At 34.9% G+C, this 23,503-nt stretch overlaps 1 protein-coding gene across 2 annotated transcripts; it reads left to right on the forward strand.

Moving 5' to 3' along the window:
* Nucleotides 1–6,118: 6,118 nt before the first annotated feature.
* LOC129945831 (sorting nexin-25) lies at nt 6,119–19,546 on the forward strand. 2 transcript variants are annotated; one of them, XM_056055762.1, is made up of 13 exons: nt 6,119–6,704; nt 6,797–6,893; nt 6,969–7,103; nt 7,195–7,371; nt 13,355–13,527; nt 13,592–13,840; nt 13,906–14,063; nt 14,134–14,838; nt 14,899–15,045; nt 15,122–15,259; nt 17,974–18,371; nt 18,440–18,722; nt 18,789–19,546. In XM_056055762.1, exons 1-13 carry the CDS (start codon nt 6,584–6,586, stop codon nt 18,879–18,881), a joined length of 2,874 nt encoding a protein of 957 aa, XP_055911737.1. In that variant the 5' UTR covers nt 6,119–6,583; the 3' UTR covers nt 18,882–19,546. The 2 variants fall into 2 exon arrangements, with proteins under 2 accessions (XP_055911737.1, XP_055911739.1); XM_056055764.1 differs by having other exon boundaries at nt 6,120–6,704; nt 14,134–14,835.
* Nucleotides 19,547–23,503: the final 3,957 nt, after the last annotated feature.

Genomic DNA, 23,503 nt, shown 5'->3' on the forward strand with positions numbered 1-23,503 from the left:
TTTTTCTAATTGCACGTCCTTTATAACTAATAGAATGCAATAAGTTCCGAACTATTTGTGGGTTTAGTGATATTCCATGACTTACTGTGATTTCTGCAGCTATCTTAGGAGCACTTATTTTTGGGTCAACCTTCACTATTGTTATGATTTCGCGTTCCATTTTGTCGTTTTTTCGGCCTCTTCCTGAAGCCATTTCGAAGCTTTTGTATTTTTCATAGTTCTTATCATTTTTTTAACGCAAAAAAAAACACTTACAGCACACTTAAACAACACTTTTGCCAGGCTATAGATTTGGCTTTTAATAACTTGTCATCATGCGCAAGTGGTCTAGCTCCTTCGACCAGTAGCTCCTTCATTGCCATCGTTAAATTTGACGATCTTCTCCGTTTTATATTTTGTTTTCGGCCATTTCTAAAATGATGGTTATTTATTAGAACATATCACAATTACTTACTTTTTTATAAAATATTGTAGACAACAAGCACAACAAATCTCAACTCTTGTGACCTGAAAAGTTTTTGTTGCGTGTGCTGTCAAACCATGGAGTTTAATTTAATTGACAGACGAAGATGCTATAATAAAAATGTACATATTTGCTTCCACTACAGTTTAACTTCTTGCATTTATCGAATTACCTATTATGCAGAAATGCTTTGCTTCTTATCTCCATCTTAAAGACATTTAATTTAGAAGTTAAATGCAGATACATATGAATCAATTCACTGTAAATAATGTATTTATTTTCATTTTTAAACAGACTAATAGCCTTTCCACACTGAACATTTACACGTTTAGGTTTGAAATTTCAATTTTTATTACATCGACTGTTTTGATGTGAAATCTCTTAGTTAAAGTTTATTCCTTCAATAATTATTTTTGAAATTAAAATGTATTCTGACCAATTAAAATTGATTTTAATACATAAAAGAAAGCTGAATAAAATATGAACATTTCTTAAAGTTTTTTTTTCATTTATCAATAGAAAAAAATATAATTTTTGTATGAAAATCCCTGGAACTTCTAAGGCTAATAGCCTTTCCACACCAAACTGAAAACCCGGTTTTCTTCGAAAAGTTTTCGAAAACTCATAAAGTGTTCACACCGAGTATTTACAAGTTTTCCTTTGACATTTCCATTATTTTGATACTAATTGTCAGTTTTTGTATAAATAGTATATTTTTAATTTAAAAATTTATTGGTTTTTGAATAATTTGTGAAATAAAATGAATTCTCGCCAAATTGGTTTGATTTCCATACATACAAAGAAAATGGAACAAAGCATGAAGTTCCTGCTCAACTTCATATCATTACCTCAAGGCTCTACAATGACCAGAAAACGCCAGCGTTTTATTTTAAAAATGTTGAAAATGAAAAAAAATAAGAGTATGATTGATGCAATTGAGAATCATCATCGCCAAAGAAGCATGTGGACAAAGGTAAGCTTCCATAATACCATTTACCTCTAAATTATAAAAACAAACTTTCTACCTCAATCTCAGATACGTACAAGCACTTTTTGGGAACACGAAGTCTTAGAAAACAATGATGAGCTTTTTAAACACCATTTTAGAATGAGCCGTGAAACATTCGACATATTGTGCAATGAGCTGAAAAATCTAGAAATGCACGATACCAACTTTAGAAAGTGCATACCTTTGAAAAAAAAGAATAGCCATTGCAATATATACGCTTGGGTCGTCTGCTGAATGCAGGACAGTTGCAGCTATCTTTGGCGTTGGCACATCCACAGTAGGCATGATATTAAAAGAGTTTTGTAGAGAAGTTTGGCTTGTTCTAAAACCAAAATACCTTTGTGCCTATCCACTCACAGAACAAACTATAAAAGAAAATGTGAGTGGTTTTGAAAAACTTGGTTTCCCTCAGTGTTTTGGAGCTATTGGTATAGTATAGATTCAAGAATCTCCCAAACCAATGCGAAACGTTGAAGAAGACAAAACAACACGTTGTTGTTGTTTAGTAGTCGTACTGAATGTTTCGTATTGGTTTGGAAGAGTCATTTTTGTACTCTTAATAACTTTTTTTCATAATTTTCAATTTTACTGAAGATGGGTGCCATATTGAGATCCAAGCCCCAGCTCTGGGCTCTCTAGATTACTATAATTATAAGGGATGGCATTCAACTGTATAGCTAGCTGTGGTTGATTATCGGTAAACTCTTACAAAAATAGTCCTAATAATTATTCCTATTCATAGTTACAGATTTCTTTTCATAAATGTAGGAGCTCCAGGTCGCTGTAATGATTCCCAAATATACGAAGATTCTTATGTAAGACAACAGCATCGGCAACATATTCTAAAGGAAATGTCAAAAAATTTATGTGGTGTGGATGTTCCTGTAGTCCTAATTGGAGACTCAGCTTTCAGATTTTCTGAATCCTTAATGAAACCATTTCCTTTTAGTACCGCAGCTACGGCAGAAGAAAAGAACTTCAACTACTCTCTTTCAAAATGTCGAAGAGTAGTTGAAAACTGTTTTGGACATTTGAAAGCAAGATTTAGAAGAATTGGAAAGGGTCTTGATAACCGTATTGACAACAGTACCTTGATCATAAAAGCATGCTGTGTCTTACATAATTTTATGAATGTCAATAACGATGAAATAAACCTTCAATGGTTGCAGAATACAAACAATAATCCGCAAAGACAATAACCAGAACATTCAACGCAGATAGATAATTTGAGAAGTTCACCTTCAATCATACGAAATGCCATCAGCATGCATTTATGTAAGTAAACTTATATGTGCTGTTTGAGTGAAGCTTCATAGCTCAAAAAATACATACATAAAGGGTATTCACGATCCGATGTAACTGGTCTAGTATCATTGCAAAAGTGTAAAATTCAAAAATGTTCTTGCTCTAAAACAACAACACTGCCTTAAATTCCCATGTAAAAGTATTTTCAACATTTTTTGATTCTCAAAAAAAAGTTGAAACAATTTTTAGATGGAAATTTTTTGAAATAAGTTTTTTAATTTAATAGAGTTTACGGAATCAGTTAGCAGACATAAATTAAAACTCCGAAACGTTTGAACAATCCCAATGAAGAGAGTAGTTATGAAATGACGGTGGGTTGTATGTAACACTTTTAAGAATTTTGTATGATTTTCATTTGAAATTCTTGGAAGTTTTACATACAAACCCCTGTCATTTCAAAACTACTCTCTTCATTGAGATGGTTCAGACGGTTCTGAGTTCTAATTTATGTCACCTTAGTGTTTCTTACAAACATTTTCAATTTAAAGAATGATTTGAAGGAAATAAATCCACCTGTTTTTGCTGGATATCCATTCAACCATGCTTTGAAATTCCCACAGAATGCCTGAAGCGTATTATAAATACCTACCCTGCCCTACTTCAAATATAAATTGAGTTTCCATTCCAGTAATCTAAAATGTTTCAGAATTAAAAGAGATAATTAGAAACAAAAATGTATAATCCTATACTGCAGAATTAACTTTTTCTTTCTATTTTATCTAAGCTGAATTTGCAATTATTAGAACAAATGAATAATACCTACAAACCTCGAAAACAAAAACTATAATTACACCCACTCAATAACTTTAGCAAAAAAAAATATCAAAACATACATTTTAATTTTTTTTCTTTATTTTTTCATTTATCATTAGAAAAAAATATAATTTTTTTATGCAAATCCTGGAACTTCTAAAGCTAAAGCCTTGTTTTGTTCTGATGTTTGGGATTTATTGATTGAGAAAGGTTTGTTTCGTTAGTTTATCTTTAAATTGCTACTAGTTTTTGACAGGATTTTATTAAACTTGTAGTTTACGAAAACTCGTGGTTTACGTTAATAATAAATAGAAAAAAATTAAGTTTCCAATTTAGGTTTTTGGCTTGAACCGATAATTTCACGTAAATTCTATGACGTGTTTTATTTTGGATCAATTTTTGTGATCCAAAAATTAGTTTTTCAACAAAATATTGTTTTCACATTTTTGTGTGAAAAATCATTGTTGAACAAAATGTTCAAAGGGCAACACAGCTGCAAAGCATGATACACAGCTCGAGCTTAAATTAAGCTTCCATACAAAATTCTCTGCAAAGCTTAGTCAAGCTAAAATTAAGTAAATAATTTTAGACGGAGGATTATTGAAAGTCATTATCATAGAGGAAATATATTATCTAGAGTCCCGACTTAATGGGTTTGCTCTCTTTCGGCCTACAAACTAAATTGAAAGAATTTTGCCCGTTAGCATAAGCATGTGTTAGTTCTCCCGTGCATTTCTTATGGGAAAATCCAGATTCTATGTAGTTGTTATGGGCTTTTGGTGAAGTTTGCACAATCATGGGGAAAACAATATAAGGTGAACTCAGACGTTCAAAAAAGAAATACGTTGAATTCAAAAATTGAAAAATGAATGCAATATTTTTAGAAAAATGAATTTTACACATTCTTTTTAGTGAAAACTGTGCTAAAAATAATATTTGAATGCTTTTGGCACACAAATTCTATGTATTTTATAAAAAATTTCGCTAAAAACAGAAAAAATCGTGCTGAAAGTATAAGCGCACCCTAGAACTGTAATGCAAACTTGGAGATGGTGACACCTCCACCGTCAACGCCTGCGGCAGCTATGGCCCTTGATAAGTACATACAAACACAATGGGTATCTGTCGTTAAAAACTTTAATATTATTTTGTTAAGATAAATATAATATACAAAAAAACTTCCTGCAAATCAGCGCTTTGTGTGCTTGGACTTCCAGATTTCTTAGGGAAATTGCTTAATGTATGAGAGTATGTTATTGGCACTATCTTAAATGAAAAGACAGACTATAAAATAAATCGATTATTGTTGCACCTCCATCACTGCAATTTGACTTACTTTTTATTCAATGAAGTAAACTTTTATATACCCTTTTTATTATAAAGAATTTTGAAAAATATCAAATAATGTTAAAAATCAAAACAATTAACAAAAACTCACTCTTAAAATCCGAAACCTATTGTTTTGTTTTGCAAAATTGATTTTCTTTTTTGTCACAAAAATTCCATAAGATTCTTTTTAGCCCAATCCCCCATTTTGCTTTTTTTTCTCCACTCACATGTATTCACCGATAGCGAATTTGAGAGAGTTTACCTCGAATTTGAGAGAGTTCACCTCGAATAAAATTTGAGGGTGTTTCAGGTAGGACGGGTACCGGTCGGGACTCTAGATAATATATTTCCTCTATGGTCATGATCATGATTAGAAGTAGTACCCGTGCCATGATGTGCCCGTGCGAACTAAAGTTTTTTTTTCACGGGTACTGTCTCTTGCAAGGAATTGACAAATTCTCCAAGAGTAATTCCTGTCATGAAAAGTGCTTTCTCAAATTAGTTGTTCAGATTCGGCTTAAAACTGTAGGTCCCCTCCATCCCTGGAAAGTTGTAAGTCACTAGGCTCTGGTTCTCAACACACTGTTGCGCCACTTAATTTTGTTTGTATCATGACTAAAAGGGGAAGTGATTATTGTGATAATAAATCCCGACTATAGTTATCTTGAATTGCTAGATAAGTACGCGCTCCATGGACTTTCGACTCGCTAGAATATATTATAGTATACGATTAAGATCTTTTATAGAAAAATTGTTTATGTCGGGGATTTATTATGATTTTTAATAATTTGATGTTCGTTATGCATAAAACCCAAAGTCGTTTCATATTAATTGCTTACTTTACATTTATTTAAAAAGGCTTGTGTTAAATAAAACATTTCTTTCACAAGAATTGTATTTTTGTTCGAAAAAAAGTGTCAACTGATATATCCAAAACCCATCCCTACTCACCGCTACGCATTAATTCCACTCGGTTCAACTTCAGCATTCGGAACAGACCCACAAGAAAACTTAACGAATCTTTTGGTTTTTCATTCCACACCCCATTCGTAGTTACAAGTAGTCCACCAACAATGCTGTGTATTTTTCTTTATTTTGGACATCGTTTGTTGTTTTCCCTTTTCTTGTTATTGTTTTTCTTATCAGTATTATTTGACATTCCCTTTTGAACCTTCGTTATAATTATGGTACGCCCGTTTACGCCTGTTTTCCTATTGCTGTCATTCAACTTCTACTATAACTATTCTATTTTACATCGTTATTCTTATTACTTATTGGGGCTTTTGCGTTGCGTATGCCTTTTAGCAGCTATCGCTATCGCTCCCATTCGCTGTCGCTGGGGCTGCACTTCAAAGTTCAGAATCAAAAGTTTTACAATCCAAAAAATCGAACCAAGAATATTTTCCAATTAGCTAAAGCTGAAGAAAAAATGAAGTAAAACCTCATAACTTGTTGCAGTATTGATTGGTGCTAAGAAAAATCGAAGAACTATAATTGTTATCGCGTGATGTAGTTAGTGTTGTATTACCTGCCTACCTATTTGCAATTTGCCTATAGTCACAGAGTCTCAGAGTCACGTAAAAGCCTACGATATGAAATAGTGAACTATTATTAGTAATTATCGAGAACATGACCCAAAAGTATTTGCAGATAAAGTAAAATAATAATAATTAATTATTGTTAAAGAGGACTTTGTTCGAGACACAAACATTAATTAAGTTGAAATGAATATACACTACTGTCTTGGAGGATGTTTGGCGGCACTGCTGGCTACAATCTATTGTTACCCATCGTTTTTTTACATATTCTTGTTTATAGTCTATTCCATTATTCTTATCTTGGGAGGTAAGTTCAAGGAATAGTAATTCTCATTTAAATGATAAGCGAGAGCTCCTCTATATAATATATTCCATTTCCTGCTTATTTTTTTTTCTTAGCCATTGCTGGAACAATCTATATTCATTTTAATTTGACCTCAAAAACGCAGCCCAAGTTAATCCATCAACCCTATTCGATAGTGTACAATGCTACGAAGTAAGTACCTACGATGTGAATTAATCGTTAATCCAAGTTTAACACATTTATCGTTCCTCTTTTTATACTATGCAGGTCTAGCATATTTGATTTGCCAAAACCGATACAGAATCCGTCGAATTTGCCTTTGATTTTTGGGAAAACTGTTGACTTGCAACTTCAACAAATAATCGAGTATGTACTGCGGGATTTCATGTCACCATGGTTGGGGTAAATATGACTTGACTATATTTTTGGATAACATTTGTCCATCAATTTTGATAGTTATAAATAAAAATGATGGGAATTTTTTTAATTCAAGACATGTGGCGACTAAACCGAAGCTCATTAATGATGTATTGCGCGAGGATTTGTGGAACGCAGTACAAAAAATTCGTGAACGCGCCATCAAAGTCGATGCGGCCAAGGTTATAGCTGTTGATATGGTTAACCGTGTGACCGTTCATTTGGAAAAAATACGAATATCTGAAGCCAGAGCGTAAGATTTTTTTTTGTTTGTTGTTTAAACATTATTGGATTTATTTAAGGAAGTTCATATTACCTAGAAAGTATCCTTAGTTTTTGGGGGAGGTGTTTTTAAAAGTACATATTTACATGTCTATGTTAGCCTTGAAATTAAATTAGAAATTCATTAATTTATATCATGTCCTTCTTACCTACAAAAGTTACAAATATTATTGATGAATTTGAGAAGGGTCGTTTCGTTTAGGTACGTAGTAGCTTTGACAGTGAATAAATATCGATCGATTCTAGTTGATTTCTATCTTTAAGTAGTACCCTATTGTTTTATCATCTTAATCTTAATCTTGAGATCATTACAAGATAAGTTTATATGTGTATATTTTTTCTCAAAGCAGTTGGCTTATTGAAATATACAATATTAAATTCTAATTAATTATACTGTCAAGAAAACAGTATTATGTATTTTTTTTTCAAGCCTTAAAAAAGTAAAGTTTTTTCGAGTTCACACCTTGACTCTGTTTAAAGTTAGAGTTGCTCATTATTTAATGTATAATATTATTTATATGGAACGACTGCAGACTCATTTTTGTTGTGCCCTCCTCCAATTCGTTCGTGATTAGAATACCCGTTTTTTTATATACACTGCGAGTCATTAGGTTAGCACACCTGGCATTAGTTATTTTAGCCACCTAAATTTTTTTTAAATAATTGTTATTTATGGCCTTTACATTCTTATAGTTAGATAAAACAAAGTTCTACTTTTCAATTTTGTTTTTGTTTATATTTGTGTATGCATTAGGCGTATTCATTAAGTTAGAGGCTACGTAGTCAAGGCAACTATAAAAGTAGTTGAATATCCCCTCCGAGGTATCGTAAAATTTTCAGCTACAAATTTAGTGCACTCTTATTTTGGCGTATCACAATCAGCTCTTCGGGAAAGACGAATATGTATTTTATTTTATTGAATTTAAAATGCCCCTACTAGTTTTATGAATGCGCCCATTTTAATATAAAATTATTAATAATTAAAAATTATGTTAATGACAGTTGATCATGTTTTTTCATTCAACTGAAAGCTAAACTTTATTGCTTTATGATTTATTTATTTTCTGCACGTAATATTCCTGTTCAATAAAAAATGCGAATTGTGGTGGACTTGTAGGTTGACTGAGAAGTGTTTTTGTAGACAATAATGTTTTTGATAGTTTTTGTACGATCAACTGAAGGTAGAGGTTAGTAAAGTTTAGTTTCAACTTGACTGCAAATGAAGTTTCTTATGTTGTCCAATGTATCGATCCTCACTTGTTGAAAACGACCACAATGATATGATTGGGAAAAAATAAATTAGGTGGCGCAACAGTCCGTAGAGAACCAGGGCCTAGTGACTTGCAACTCTCAACCATTCCTGTGTGAGAGTAATTGCAGGGATGGAGGGACCTACAGTTTATTTGCCGAATCTGAACGGCTGATTTGAGAAAGCACTTTTTCATGACAAGAATTACTCTTGGAGAATTTGTCAATTACTCGCAAGAGGCAGTATCCGTGAATACAACTATAGGTGGAACAGGCAGGGATCGAACCCAAGACCTCTCGCATGGCAGTCCAACGCATTAACCATCATTCCATGGGTACTAGGATATGATTGGAAAGCGAATTTTAAAACTGTCTAATTAAAAAAAAACAGGTTGGACAGGAAGAGCTCATGTCTGTAACTAGTTCCCCTTCCTTGGAAAATTATAAACTTCAAAAGCCTTTCATCCTCAAACGCCTTCTATCAGACTGATCTCGTTTGAGTAAGGCACTCAATGCAATAAACTATAAACTGGCATTTTGGCTCTCAACCTTAACCACCCTAGCAATGTGGATGGAAGGATTGTCGTGTTGGTAATGCCATGGCAACTTATCAAACAAATTTTTCAAATGAAAAAAGCAGTTTTAAGAAAGTTCTTGTAAATTCTTGCGGTTACATAATATACATTTTTTTTTAAATAAAAACTGGAACCATATCGTTAAATAATATGATATGCCTCCATTACCATTACCATTACAACCATCAAAAGAACATCAAAGTAAATCAATTGGCTTTTCTTCTTTTTGAAGAACATATAATTTTTATTCGTAGCAGTTAAAATTATTTTTGTTTGCCTAAAAATACAAAGTACTGCCAATCAGAACTTAAGGTCATGTGACGTGTTCCTTTTCAGGGCCCGTTGAAGGTTTTTGTCTTGACTTGAAATGTGAGATGTAAATAGTTTCTTATCATTCTTTGAATTGTGGATAAGATTGCACTAACAATACCATTTACCTTGATCTTTGTGCGCGATTTATAGTAGTTCGATGCTTCTCCTCAAAATAGCTCTTTTATCAGCATTGAAAAATATTTTCTTTTTGCCGGGTTTATTGTTCTTAACACAATCCATCTTATGACACAGGGAAGTAGATATCAATCACCGTGCGACATCTACCAGACATTGCACTTTCGCTGATAGCTTCAACTCTTCGTAAGCCTTAAGTTTTGGCTTTTTCTCGATTGATTGTAGTTTTCTTTGTTCCGTGTTAATGAAAATAGACTACTTAGGATGTAAACAAAAAATTGCTTGTCATACGCTATTAACTTTGGAACAAACAACTAAAAATAAAATACGCTATCAGCTTTGGAAGAAAATAATATGGATGTGCTGTATGGGATTATATTATAATATGTTTTTCTTGGAAATGAGGGTTTTTTGCCTGGTTCTAGCTTTTTCTAATTGCTTTCTAGTTATAAGTCAGAACAAAATCAATCCCGTTTTTGATTAACCGTAAGTTAAACTATGTCCATCTGCGGCAATTCTTTATACGATATATGTTGTTGGCAGATGTGAGACGATATTTTGAATTGAATTCAAAAATTATAAATAAATTGAAGTGTTTATTCTTCAATGATCAAATTTGATGCATTTTCAGTTGGGACATAGACTTTTATTGGTGTATAGTTTGTGGTTTGCTATTTAAAGTTGTATACCAATCACTTTCTCATTGAACATCTTATTCTCTTTTATATATTTCCCATGTTATATTTTAATTAAAAAACCAATCCCTTATGTATCTGGTCTTTCTCCCTTCTTGTCATGAAAAAATGCTTTCTCAAATTAGCTGTTCGGATTCGGCATATAAACAGTAGGTAACCTCTACTACTCGCATACAGGTTGCATGAGAGTTTGTAAGTCACTAGGCCCTGGTTCTTTACGGACTGTTGCGCCACCTTATTTATTTATTTATATATTTTATCTTCACCTTCTAATAGAAGATTAAAAGTACGTGCCAATGGCTACTATTCATTAGACAACATAATCGAAAAGGGTGTGCCACAAGGATCTCCAATTTCTACAATGTACAATACGTACGTAAACCGCTTTTAAATGAATTGAACATTGATGGTGATCCACAAATCAAATCAACTTTAGCATTCGCCGAAAACATTTTCGTTTTAAGTTCTGGTAGCCCAGAAGAAGTTGCTAATGCGCTCAATCAAATCATACAGAAAGCACAAACTTGGTGCACAAATACTGGAGCTAAACTACCTGTTGGAAAAATGGAAGTTCTGCATATATGCAGAAAAAGATCTTGTCCGAACACAACTATCAACCTTAACAAAAATTAAGAATTCTTCGTCTGATTTGCTCGAAAACTAGGAAATGGCATGCACACACGAAGTTTCTACTTAAAACTAAACCCTAATACTATTAAACAAGTATGTAAGTCGGCCAAGGCTTAAAACCCCATCCCGACAACCCACTATCAAGTGCCGATTGAAGCCACCAAAACTGGTTCTCCTGCTTCACCCTATCAGTTCGGTCCCGTTCGGACACAGACCTACTGAACCGAAGGAGCTCTGCTCCGCTTTGTGCCATGACGTCCCGATTGTACAGGAGTCGCGGAATTGCCAATCTATCCTGTATCAGTCCGCATTTGTCTAAAAAGAGGAATGCCTCTGGTGGAATGAAGCCGCTCAAGCGTGCACTCTCAAAATACTCGTCGTTCGGATAGAACGCCCCGAAAATGAAATTGTTGGTCGAAGACATAGCTCTTGCAATGTGACCTCGGACGAGTTTTATCACGAAATTGTCAATTCGGTTGATTCGAGCCCCGTTGTATAGGACCTCCTTGGAATAGTAATGCACATAAGAAGATTCGGCTGTTCGATATAAGCGGGTACAGCGTCGTAAACACTGCCGCTCGAACACCCGAAACTTCTCCATCTGGGAAGGGGCAACGTTGAACCACACAGGACAACCATAAACGATCATTGGCCGTATGAGGGCCATGCAGCAAATTACCTTCACTCTGGGGTCAAGCCGACTGCTGCTAAAAACAGCCGTTTCGTCAGAGCGAAAGCTCCTCTGGCCCTGGTCAGAGCAGCATTTATATGTCTGTCGAAATATAAATACTGATCTAACCAAATACCGAGGTACTTCACTACACTTTTGCTCGCTAATGGCTGCCCGTGAAGATCAACGATGACCATCTTGCGCCAATTCTTACACGTATCCCTCGTGGCCCTAGCCAACGGAGTGCGGAACAGAATTGTCTCCGACTTCTGGACATTTATTTTCAGTTTCCAGTCGTCGCAATATCGCTGAATCTTGTCGAAATCACGCTGCAAGAGAATTCTAATAACCTCAACCTTTCGGGCCGTTCTGTACGCATTAGATCGTCGGCGTACGCAATTGCCTTTGTAAGACTACCTATCAGATCGCTGGTGTAAATGCTGAAGAGAATCGGCGAATTCACCGCTCCCTGTTGAAGACCATTTTTAATTGTGAATGTTGTGGTAGAAGTTACATTGCCACTTTTGACAACAAACTTTCTACCGTTAAGCATATCATAAAGTATATACAACAATGGCTTGCTTATGCCAAGCCTGCTCAGTTTTAGGTAAAGACCCTCTAACCATACGGTGTCAAAGGCCTTTTCCAAATCAACCAGAACAATACCTGTGCATTGTTGTTTTAATTTATTCCATTGGATTTCAGAAACGAGATTAGACGCAGCATGAATTGTGTCATGACCCGTCTTGAACCCGAACTGTTTATCCGGGATTATTTTGTTGTCCGCAGCCCACTTAGTCAGAGCCCTTTTAATGATCTTTTCGAAAACTTTGCTGATGCTCGGAAGAAGACTTATCGACCGAAGATTTGACGGGTTGGAGTTGTCCTTTCCCTTTTTCGGGAGAGGATGAACCACAGGGGTCTTCCAATGCACTGGATAATATGCATTATTCAGTGCTTTGTTGAAGAGTGTGGTACAGTCCAACGCACTAACCATCATGCCACGGGTACTACCTATTTGTATTGATACCTGTGATAAAATAAATAAAATAAAATATTTTATCTTCAAACTCCTGATAGATGGATAATATCCCACTTGACTTTATCCAAAGCTTTCATTAGTGGAACATACTTTTCCATTCTTGGTATGTTCCACCCATATTTTCTATTGCAATTTCCATTTTTAAAAATGTCCTTCTCTTTAACCGGAATTTATACGAGAGAGTTTGGTATCATATAAGCGTTAATATTTTATAGAAATTGATCTTCGTTTCATGTCTTTCAATTAGATTAATAAATGTTTTTATTAAAAGATCAATAAATTTGAAAGCGCTTCTCCAAAAAATCGAGGTACAAGTGGAGACTTAAAAGAAGTTTCTTAAAACAAATCCCTAAATTCATATGTTTTACCCTTGATTATGTTTCCTTCGACCTAGAAGAAAGCCTTTTTTATGAACTGTATTTCGATGAAAAACATACAATCGCTTTTTGAAATGAATAACTTCAAGATCTTATATCTTATAAACGATTCTCTTTACAAGCATCTTTTTTCGTTATGTTCATCTTTGTAAAATGTAGAATATAGGCAGTGATTTTTTGAAATTTAATTAAGTCAAATTCGTATTGTTTTAAATCCTGTTGGTTTTGTTCATAATGAGTTTTATTTTTTTTTTTTCATTTCATTTCCAGCATTGAAACTTCGTCGACCCCAGTTTTTTCAACTAATTCCTACCTGCAAGATATTGACCACGAAATGCAGTTTTTACGAAAATTAAGCGAAATCATGGTTATTCTGTTACTGCCACGAGGATATTCTTTGCCTCCATTAAAAATTTTACTTACAGAAATTCTATCATTCAAAAGTATGAATATCATTTAAAAGTTTGAAGAAACAAAACTCAAATATTAATTTAATTTCTATTTAAGTATTTTTCCCAATGATCAACATGCTTACTTCTCCTGATTACATTAATCAGAAAGTTGTTCAAAATATGGAGTCTAGATTAGCTGCTGCAGCGATAAATAAACGCAGCTATGAGTATGCAGCAAGTTTTGAAGATTTTTTAAAAATCATAAATAATTCTGGAAATATGGAAGAACTATCATTAATACGAACAAGTATTGTTAACGATTTGATGCATGCAACAACAATGCAAAATCTACAACGAGCCAAAGGTAAAGTCTAAAGTTTTCGCCAAAAGTGTAAAAAATAAAAATAATTTCCAAATATTTTTTTAAAGGACTTGATCCAGATTCAGACGAAAAGTGTTTGTCGCGTGCAGAACTGACAACTGCTGTGAGACTAAAGCGATATGTCCAACAATTATCCTTCGCCAAAGCACAGTGTGAGAAAAATCTCATGAAATTCGGATGGAAAGGAAATTACAGTAATGATATGGTATGTTTTTTTTTTAAATTAGCTTTGAGTATAACCTTTTTTTATATGTAAAACAATGTTTCCTCAACAGAACCTAACACTGACCGACATATTGAACACAAGCGTTGGTCGACGCTATTTGACAATATTCTTAGAACCACTCAAAGCTAGTTCTTTGGTTGGGTTTTATGTGGCAGTTGAAGATATGAAACACGCACCCAAATCACAATGGCATCACATGGGAACTGAAATTTTTTACACACACATTCGGGTACCAAAGCCCGAAATAAAAATCGATAAATCTGACCGCAAATTAATTGAGACATTTTTACTCGGTGATGCTGGTCCCGATATATTTTATCAAATTCAATCGAATGTAGTTAAAACTTTGGAAGACAAATACTTCCCACCTTTTTTACTTAGCGAACAATATCTGCAACTAAAAGACGCTCTAAATTCTGAAGACTTCAAGGACCCCACCCTTAATTTGCTGGCCGATGGTCAAGAAGAACAAAATACGTCGTCGGAAGCTGAAAACCAAATGGATGTAGCAACACACACCACCTATGCTAGAAAAAAACTAGAACAAATACAAGAACGTTTAGATAAGAAGAGTTTAGCCCTGGATGCACTGAAGTACTCTGTGAAACCCGAGTCGAAGGTACTCATAATACTGGAGAAAGAAATGGAATGGCTGAGGAATGAAAAACGACAAACCGAAGCCCATCTACGACGGACAGATGCTTGGTCTGATCACATAGGAAAATGGAAGGCAACAATACAAAGTCTTGAGGTGGTAATTTCTTGATACTTAAAACAATATGTATGGTTTTTTAATTTTTGATAAATCTATCAGATATCAGATGAAAAGGAATCTCTGCAGTTTATGGTTTTAGTGCATGTGGATGAGGATATTAACAATCCACAAAATTACTGCAAGGAACAAAAACCGAGTAACATCTCCAGTGGATGGGTGGTGCTTCGCTCTATTACACAGTTTCATGTAAATATTTATATAACTAATAAATCTAAAACCTAAAATGGTATCGGATATTAAAATAGAAAAATATTCTCCACAGGAACTTCATAGAAAATTACGACCAATGTGCAATGAACTTAAATCAATTGACCTTCCGACGAACTTTAAGCTTTTCTTTTTGAAGAACGATAAAAACTCTATGGAAAAAATTAGGGCACAAGTTCAGAAGTACTTAAATGTAAGTATTAAATTGTATGTGCAATATTTATGTATATTATTTAATTTCCTTTTGATCTTTAAGTAGAATACATTTTGCCGTCTTACTTACTTACTTAAGGTGGCGCTACAGTCCTGTGTGAACTAGGGCCTCACCCAACAAACTCCAAGTTGGGTGAGGTCACCTTCCACTTGTGCGCGCCACCTGATCCGCGGTCTTCCTCTACTTCGCTGGCCTGTGGGTGCTGATTCGAAGACTTTCCGGGCCGGAGCATTGGTTTCCATGCGCTCTACGTGACCGAGCCATCTTAGTCGTTGGACTTTTATTCTTCTGGCTAAGTCTACGTCGCTGTACAGCCCGTACAGTTCGTCGTTCCATCTTCTCATCCACTCCCCTTCGATGCATACGGGACCGTAGATAACACGAAGAACTTTTCTCTCGAAGCGACCCAAGGTGCTTTCATCCGCTTCTGTCATGGTCCATGCTTCTGCACCGTATAGCAGGACGGGGATGATAATGGTCTTATATAGCTTTGGTCCCTCGAGAGAGGACTTTACTACTCAATTGCTTTCTTAGTCCAAAGAAACAGCGGTTAGCAAGAGTTATTCTGCGTTTGATCTCAGCGCTGGTGTTGTTTTCTGCGTTTACAGCAGAGCCTAGGTAGACGAAGTCCTTGACTACCTCAAAGTTACGTCTGTCGATTGTGACGTTTTGACCAAAACTTCGATGTTGTATGTCCTTTCTAGACGACAACATGTACTTTGTTTTGCCCTCATTAACCGTTAAACCCATTTTTGCCGCCTCTGCCTCAATACTCACAAAAGCCCCATTGACATCACGCTGAGTTCTTCCCATTATGTCAATGTCATCAGCATATGCCAGTAATTGGACAGACTTTTGAAAGATAGTGCCTCTAGTGTTGACGTGTGAGCTCTGCACTATTCTTTCAAGCACGATGTTAAAAAAATCGCATGACAGCGCATCACCTTGTCTAAAAGCTTTTTTGACATCGAAAGGTTCTGTTAAGTTGTTTCCAACCTTTATGGAGCAGCGTGCATTCTCCATGGTCATCCTGCACAAACTGACGAGTTTGGCAGGGATGCTCGTAGATGCTGTCATATGCGGCCTTGAAATCGATGAAAAGATGGTGGGTGTCGATTTGGTGTTCTTGAGTTTTTTCCAGGATCTGCCGTAATGTGAATATTTGATCAACTGTGGACTTTCCTGGTGTAAAACCACACTGATAAGGACCTATCAGGTTGTTGACGATGGGCTTTAGACGTTCACATATTACGGCAGAGAAGATTTTATAGGCGATGTTAAGTAGACTGATTCCTCTATAGTTGGTGCAGTTTAGAGGGTCTCCTTTTTTCAGGATCGGGCAAACAATACTCAGGTTCCATTCATCGGGCATGTTTTCTTCCGACCATATCTTACAGATAAGTTGGTGCATGCTCCTAACCAACTTATCTCCAGCTGCCTTAAAGAGCTCGGCATTCAAGCCATCCGCTCCAGCGACTTTATTAGACTTCAGCTTAGATATGGCAATCTTTACTTCGTCTAAGTCGAGAGGACGGGATTGTTGGCTTTCGTCGTCTATATTGAATGGATCATCCTGCCTGACAGCGGAATTCTGTTCTTCGTCACCGTTATACAGTCTGCAGAAGTGGTTATTCCATATCCTCAGCATTGACTGCGGTTCCACTATGATGTTTCCACTTTCGTCTTTGCAGCCTTCGGTTCTAGGTTTATGTACCTGTGAATTTCGTTTCACCTGTTCATAAACTTTCGAACCTCATTCCTGCTTTTATACCTCTCAACATCTTCGACCGCACGCTTCTCATGCTTTTTCCTTCCGAGAAGTCGGCGTTCCTCTCGCCTCTTCTGCTCATAGAGAAACCAGGGGTTCCTTGTTGGTGGCTGTTTGAAACCCAGCACATCAGAGGCGGCTTCTCTGATTGCATCTTGGCAATGTTGCCACTGGTTTTCGATACATTGTGTTGGCGGCAGAGAACTTCGAGAGAGGCTACTTGTAACTCGGTCGGAAAGGATTTGGAGATCTCTGGCGATTGTAGCCGTTCGACGTTGTATCTTCCCCCAGCACCCCCCTGTTTTGCCTTGGGTTTGGAAATCCGAAGTGCTACCTTGGCTACAACGAGGTAGTGGTCCGAGTCGATGTTAGCTCCTCGGAAAGTTCGTACATCCATAATGCTGGAAGTGTGTCTGGCGTCGATCGCAATATTTGTCAATCTGGTTGACGGTAGATTGATCTGGAGAGGTCCAAGTTCCTTTGTGGATGTTGAGGTGTGGAAAACGCGTACTGGCTACTATGACGTTTCGTCCCGCAGCAAAATCTATGAGGCTTAATCCATTGTCGGAAGTGTTGTCGTGCAGGCTGTTCTTCCCGATTATTCCACCAAAGATGTCTTCCCTTCCTAGCTTGGCATTAAAATCGCCCAGGACTATTTTAATATCGAAGAACATATCTTTGGTGTTGTCGTCTTTCTCTTCTGTTGGGGCGTGCGCGCATATCAGGCTCATGTTGCCGAATTTAGCCTTGATGCGTATGGATATGAGGCGCTCATTGATACACCTATTTTGCCGTCTTGCAATGTTTAAATATTCAAAACCAAAGTAAACCAACGAAAATTCCTTCCTAATTCCTCCCTTTTTTGCTAATGCTCTAACTTTTAATGAAACTTTGATGATGACAAAATTATACATATTTTGTTTAGTTTATACTAGAAGACGACCATTTATGTGGAAGTGAAGCTATTTATACATTCCTCAGTCCCAGTTCGGATCATTTAAAACAAACAACCCCCTCACCGAGAAAAACAAAATTCTCCCTCTCAACGTTATTCAAAAGTGACAGTGCCAAAGCTGAAAATAACAAACCATCGGATCCCTTCTGGGGTCTTACTCATCACCGCGAAGACGATGATATATCTATGTACTTAGAAGGATCTGAATCAGATTCCAAGCTTCAACTGGATTTGGATAGTAAGGATTCGATTGCAGAGCCCTTGTACGCATTAATGGGTGAAATATTCGATATGGGTGGAGTTTTTAAATGGTTGCGAAAGAGTATTATATCATTTGTCCAAATATCTTATGGTAGAACCATAAATAGGTAAACTACCAAAATATCCTTTATTAGATCTTTGTTGTATAAATACAAGTTTGTTTTTGTAATTTAAGACAAATTCGTGAATCTGTGGCATATTTGTTTGAGGAATCAATGCTACATCACTATTTCTCGGCAATACTAAAATCATTTTGGCCTGGAGGTGTTCTTGCCTCGTCGTATCCCCTACGATCTGAGGACACGATGGAAATGACAAGAAACGCTGCCAAAGCTCTTCTCATGGATAACATTCCAGAAGTATTAAGTAATCTCGTTGGTGCTCAGGCTGCTAAGCATGGTGTGTTGAAAGTTTTTGATGCTCTTCAAAATCCCATCTATAATAAACAACTATTTTATGTAAGTAGATTTTCCTATAAAAACATGAACCAAGTTGACCGTTTTATTTTTTTCAAATTTGTACAGGAATTAGTTGAGATTTTGATGATTGAACTATTTCCCGAAATCAGACAACTTAAAGTAACAGCTTCTGCAAAAGCAGCAAATAATGTTAAATGAACTTGTGATTGTGTTATTATTATGTATATTACATTTTATGTGTATTTTTACAACAAACAAAAACCCCATAATTGATCCCTCTCTATATATGTATGTAATATATATATTATATACAATATGTTCTTAGTACAAATTAAGTTTGATAATTTTACTCGTGGTATTTTGGCGTGGAAAAATATAATACTGACAATTAACCAAAGGTCACATCTTAGAATTAAGACTAAAACATTAAGTTTTTAAATGTTATTATGTTTTAACTGAAAGCAAACTAACAAAAAAGAAAGAAAAACTCAACTCATTCTCAAATTTTTACTCAATTATGTTGATTTTATAGAATTATATAAAATTGTGCTCATATTATATATATTTTTAATTTTATGTTTGTTAAAAAATGGAAATTGATATTTCATAATCATAATGTGTTAATGCCGCAGTATTAACTTGTGTGTTTTTTGTTTTGTAATTATTATTATTCTTATTTAAATATCACATGTAGTGCATTTTTGGTGAGCGTGTATAGTTATCTAAAAATTGTGTATCTACAAACATAGCTAATAAAAAAAAAGTAAATTAACCACCCCAAAGCAAATATTTATGTAGTCAAATTATGCCTATACATACCTTATACAATATAAAATATAAAATGAATGAATTTTGTGTATAAATTATGTTTTTTTTTCAACTTCATAGTTTTTTCTCTGAAAAATTAAGGTTCAAAATTCTTTAATCATTTCATTCCATTGAAGTAGATGGTTATAGTAAAGTGTGAATAGAAATGTTGCTGTACATATTTCATAATATGTGCTTAATGGGTCTTATCGTGAACGATATATCCCTGGAAATATTTCCCTATTTCGAAACGCGAATAGTTTTTGAACATTTTTCCCACAGGAAATTTGATGTCATTTTTTTAAAATATATCCGCATTTATTTTGGCGGAAGAATTAAAAAGAGGCGAATAAATAAACACAATTTTTAAAAAGACGAACTCAATCAAAACCATATTGAACTGCTGCTCAGTACTATGAAAAAAAAATACAAGGAAAACAAGATTTGACAAAATTTTGGCAGAAAACGGGGACCGAGCTCAATAGTTTTTCTCCACCAATCAAATACTATCTGGTTGGAAAAAAGTGATATTTGTTTACAAAATTATAAAAACGTTATTTTCAATAGAAACAGGTACGTCCTGAAAAAAAAAATATATTCGAAACAAAATGTCAAGGTCAATTAAATACAAATTCGGAATGGCTTCTTGATTGAAGGTGGCTTTCGGGTTAATTTGAGGGAGCTGCGATATAGCCAGATTCCATTTGCATCCCTTTTTGGAGTCACCACCTACCATTTAGAAAACAATTGGGATGGTTCATACCACATACAGTTGTGTTCATAAAAATAGCTGTGTTCTCCAAATAAAACAAAAATACCTTCAATATCAACGTTATAACACATTTCATTAAACTTCTAACAATAAACTAAAATATTTTATTCATAATAACAGAAAATAAGTATTATCGATTTTTTACCGTTAGCTTTGTCACAGTAAAAACCGTTTTTTAAATATAAAGCTGTTCATAAAAATAGCAGTGCATGACAAATTACTAGATTTATTAATAAGTAAGAAAAATTGTAATAAGTTATAAGAAAGTGTAGAAATAATGATAGCTTACAATTAGTTTTTTGTTGCATAACCATTGTTTTTATGATGCTTCGTATCTACATGGCATCGAGTCCACTAAAACCTGACACCTTTCGACTGGTATTGAGTTCCACGAATCACGCACTGCTTCCCACAATTATTTCGAATTCTAGTGTTTTGTTTATGAACTGCGTTCTTAACATCCCCCCACAAATTTGCGATGGGGTTAAGGTCGGGGGATTGAGCGGAACACTTCATAACGGTTAACGACTTCTGCGCAAAACATGGTTTTGCCTTTTGCTTTGGGTCATAGTCTTGTTGGTATACCCAAACCAACGGCATTTCCTTCTCAGCATAGGGTAACATAACCTTCTCGAGAATGTTCACATACTCGGTTAAATCCCTTATACCCCCATGAGATAAATGGGCCCGACCCCGTAATATGAAAAGCAAGCTCATATCATAATTTTTCCTCCACCTTGCTTCACTGTTTTTATAGTGTACCTTGGATAGTATGCTGGGTCTGCTCACATATTCTCGACGACCCTTGGACCCAAAAAGGACGACTTTGCTTTCATCGCTTTAAAGAACATTCCTCTATTTCTCTTTTGCCCAATCTTAATGCGCTTCAACAAGCTATATTGTCTTAGCCACATGCCTTTTCGTCAATGACGTCTTCGTATTGTGACAGCGCTAACAGACAGTTGAAGTCCATTTCTTATTTTCCTAGAGCCTATTAAAGGGTTCTGTTTTGCTAACTGAACAATTTTTCTGTCAGTTCTTTCAGTAGTCATCCTTTTGGGGCCTCGCGTTTTTAGTTTATTGAGCCATTTTAAGGCGTTACTGACCATTTTTGCTGAGCAACATAGGATGTCTTAAATATTTGGGTAGGTTTTTCCTTCCAAACGCAGTTTTCGAACAAGTTTTTGAATTTCTTCGGTGCAGTGTCTTGACCGTCCGATTGTTTATTTTTGAGCTAATACTTATTAATTTTGTATATGCTTGTATGGTTCAAATACTTTAATACTTTATATAGTATAATATTTACTTACTGAAAATAAAAAAAAATTGAATTTTTAACACTTTTTAATTATAAAATCAAAAGCACTGCTATTTTTATGAACAGAGTTTGAAATAATGGGTGTTCACCGGGAAAAGTAGAGTGTAACTTCAAGCTAAAAGTCTCTAATATGAAAACGAAAGACCGCTAGATGCAAGTAAAATGTCAATTTTTTTTGTACGAATTTCCGTTCTTAAAATAATTGACAATGTAATAAAATGTGACCAGCACTGCTATTTTTATTAACACAACTGTACATTAAGTCCCTGAAAGTAAGGAAAGTTTACAGTAACTAGGTATCTGATTGGATAGCTTCCAAAGTGCAACTTTATAGAAAAGTTGCTTGGAAAGTTAAGCTAAATATACATGATTGGAAGATCTTCCATTCTTGACAGATTTTTCGCAAAACATTTGTCAGGTTCAGGCAACATAAGCTACTTCATTTGCAGTCAACTGTATTTTTTTACCGTACATTTTGCCTTAGGCTCTAAGTGAGTTTTCAAGTGGCATACAATTCAAACTTGGAGCTTTACAAAAATTACTTAAAACATTATTGTCTACATAACACTCTTCAGACAAGCTGCAAGTCCATCACGATTTGTATTTTGTATTGTAAAGAAATAGTACTTATTTATTTTCCAATTCGACAATGGACCCTTTTACACAAAACAGTGATGGAATTATGAACAAAATAAAAAAATAAATGAGGTATAAAGTGCAGCTTTCAGTTAAATGGAAAAACATGATCAACTGTCATTTTGACATAAGTAGATTTGACTTGACATTTAGGGAAATTTTTCTTGACTAACTTTCCAGTCAACTTTCCAACAAAGTTGCCTTAATTAGAAAGCAATTTTTTGGCGAGCTGGCTAGAAACTTGGCTTTCTTTCAAGTCCCTTATGTCGCCTGAACCTACCCATTTTAACCACTTTTCTATCAACCATGGGCAGGTTCAGGCAATATAAGGGACTTCATTTGCAGTCAACTGCATTTTTTGAACGTATATTTTGACCAAAACAACTAGTTAGCCTTTCAAGTGTCATGAATTTCAAATTCAGATATACACTTCGCAAACCTCTACTTTAAGTTCATAGTACAAAAAGTACCAACAAAATAAAGTCTACAAAACACCCCTCAGGCATGCTACAAGTCCATCACGATTTGTATTTTGTATTGTAAAGAAATATTTTCAAAATGACAAGGAACCCATTTACAGAAAACATTAAATGAAGTTGTGTAGAAAATAAATTAATCATAGAGTAATAAAGTTCAGCTTTCAGTTGAATGAAAAAACACGATCAACTGTCATTTTGATAGAAGTAGACTTGACTTAATAGTTAGGGCTTAGGGAGATTTTTCTTCACTAACTTTCCAGTCAACTGTCTATTGAAGTTGCCTTATTTGGAAGGTAATTTTTTGGCAGGTGGCCAATCAAATAATAAAAACTTGCCTAACTTTAAAGTCCCTTATGTAGGCTGAACCTGCCCCATGTAAACACCCAATTTCATCTGTCAAAAGTGACAGATCAAACATTTATTACTATAAATAATTTGAAAATAAAAGTAAATAAATAAATTGGCTGGAGCAACAGTCAAGAAAAATCAAGTCAAGTCTACTTATGACTTATGGCTCAACAAAACAAAAGTTAGCCCAAACAACTAAAATTGTTACTGTCAAAACATTGTTTGAGGTGGAGGGATGTTGTTGCTTTTCGGATTTGTAATTTAAAAGAAAAATATTGAAGAATGCTCAAACGTAAAAATCGTGTTGGCAACATTAAACAATTTAATAGTTTTGTTTACTGTACATTGTAAGGTATCGGAGAGGACATTTTTATACAATTCAGTTAAAATGAACGTACCCAATATGCATATGTTCTCTCACATTGAAGGGGAATTTAATTGGGATATTTTCTTTTATTGT

This window comes from Eupeodes corollae, chromosome 2 (genome assembly GCF_945859685.1).
Source record: "Eupeodes corollae chromosome 2, idEupCoro1.1, whole genome shotgun sequence".
Lineage (NCBI taxonomy): Eukaryota > Metazoa > Arthropoda > Insecta > Diptera > Syrphidae > Eupeodes > Eupeodes corollae.

What these genes read in the sequence shown, in the direction of transcription:
- LOC129945831 (XM_056055762.1), top strand. Translation starts at nt 6,584, where the DNA reads ATGAATATACACTACTGTCTTGGAGGATGTTTGGCGGCACTGCTGGCT. An exon ending in TTCATGTCACCATGGTTGGG is followed by an intron (nt 7,104 to 7,194) that starts GTAAATATGACT and finishes TTTTAATTCAAG; the next exon opens with ACATGTGGCGACTAAACCGA. An exon ending in CAATACAAAGTCTTGAGGTG is followed by an intron (nt 14,839 to 14,898) that starts GTAATTTCTTGA and finishes TAAATCTATCAG; the next exon opens with ATATCAGATGAAAAGGAATC.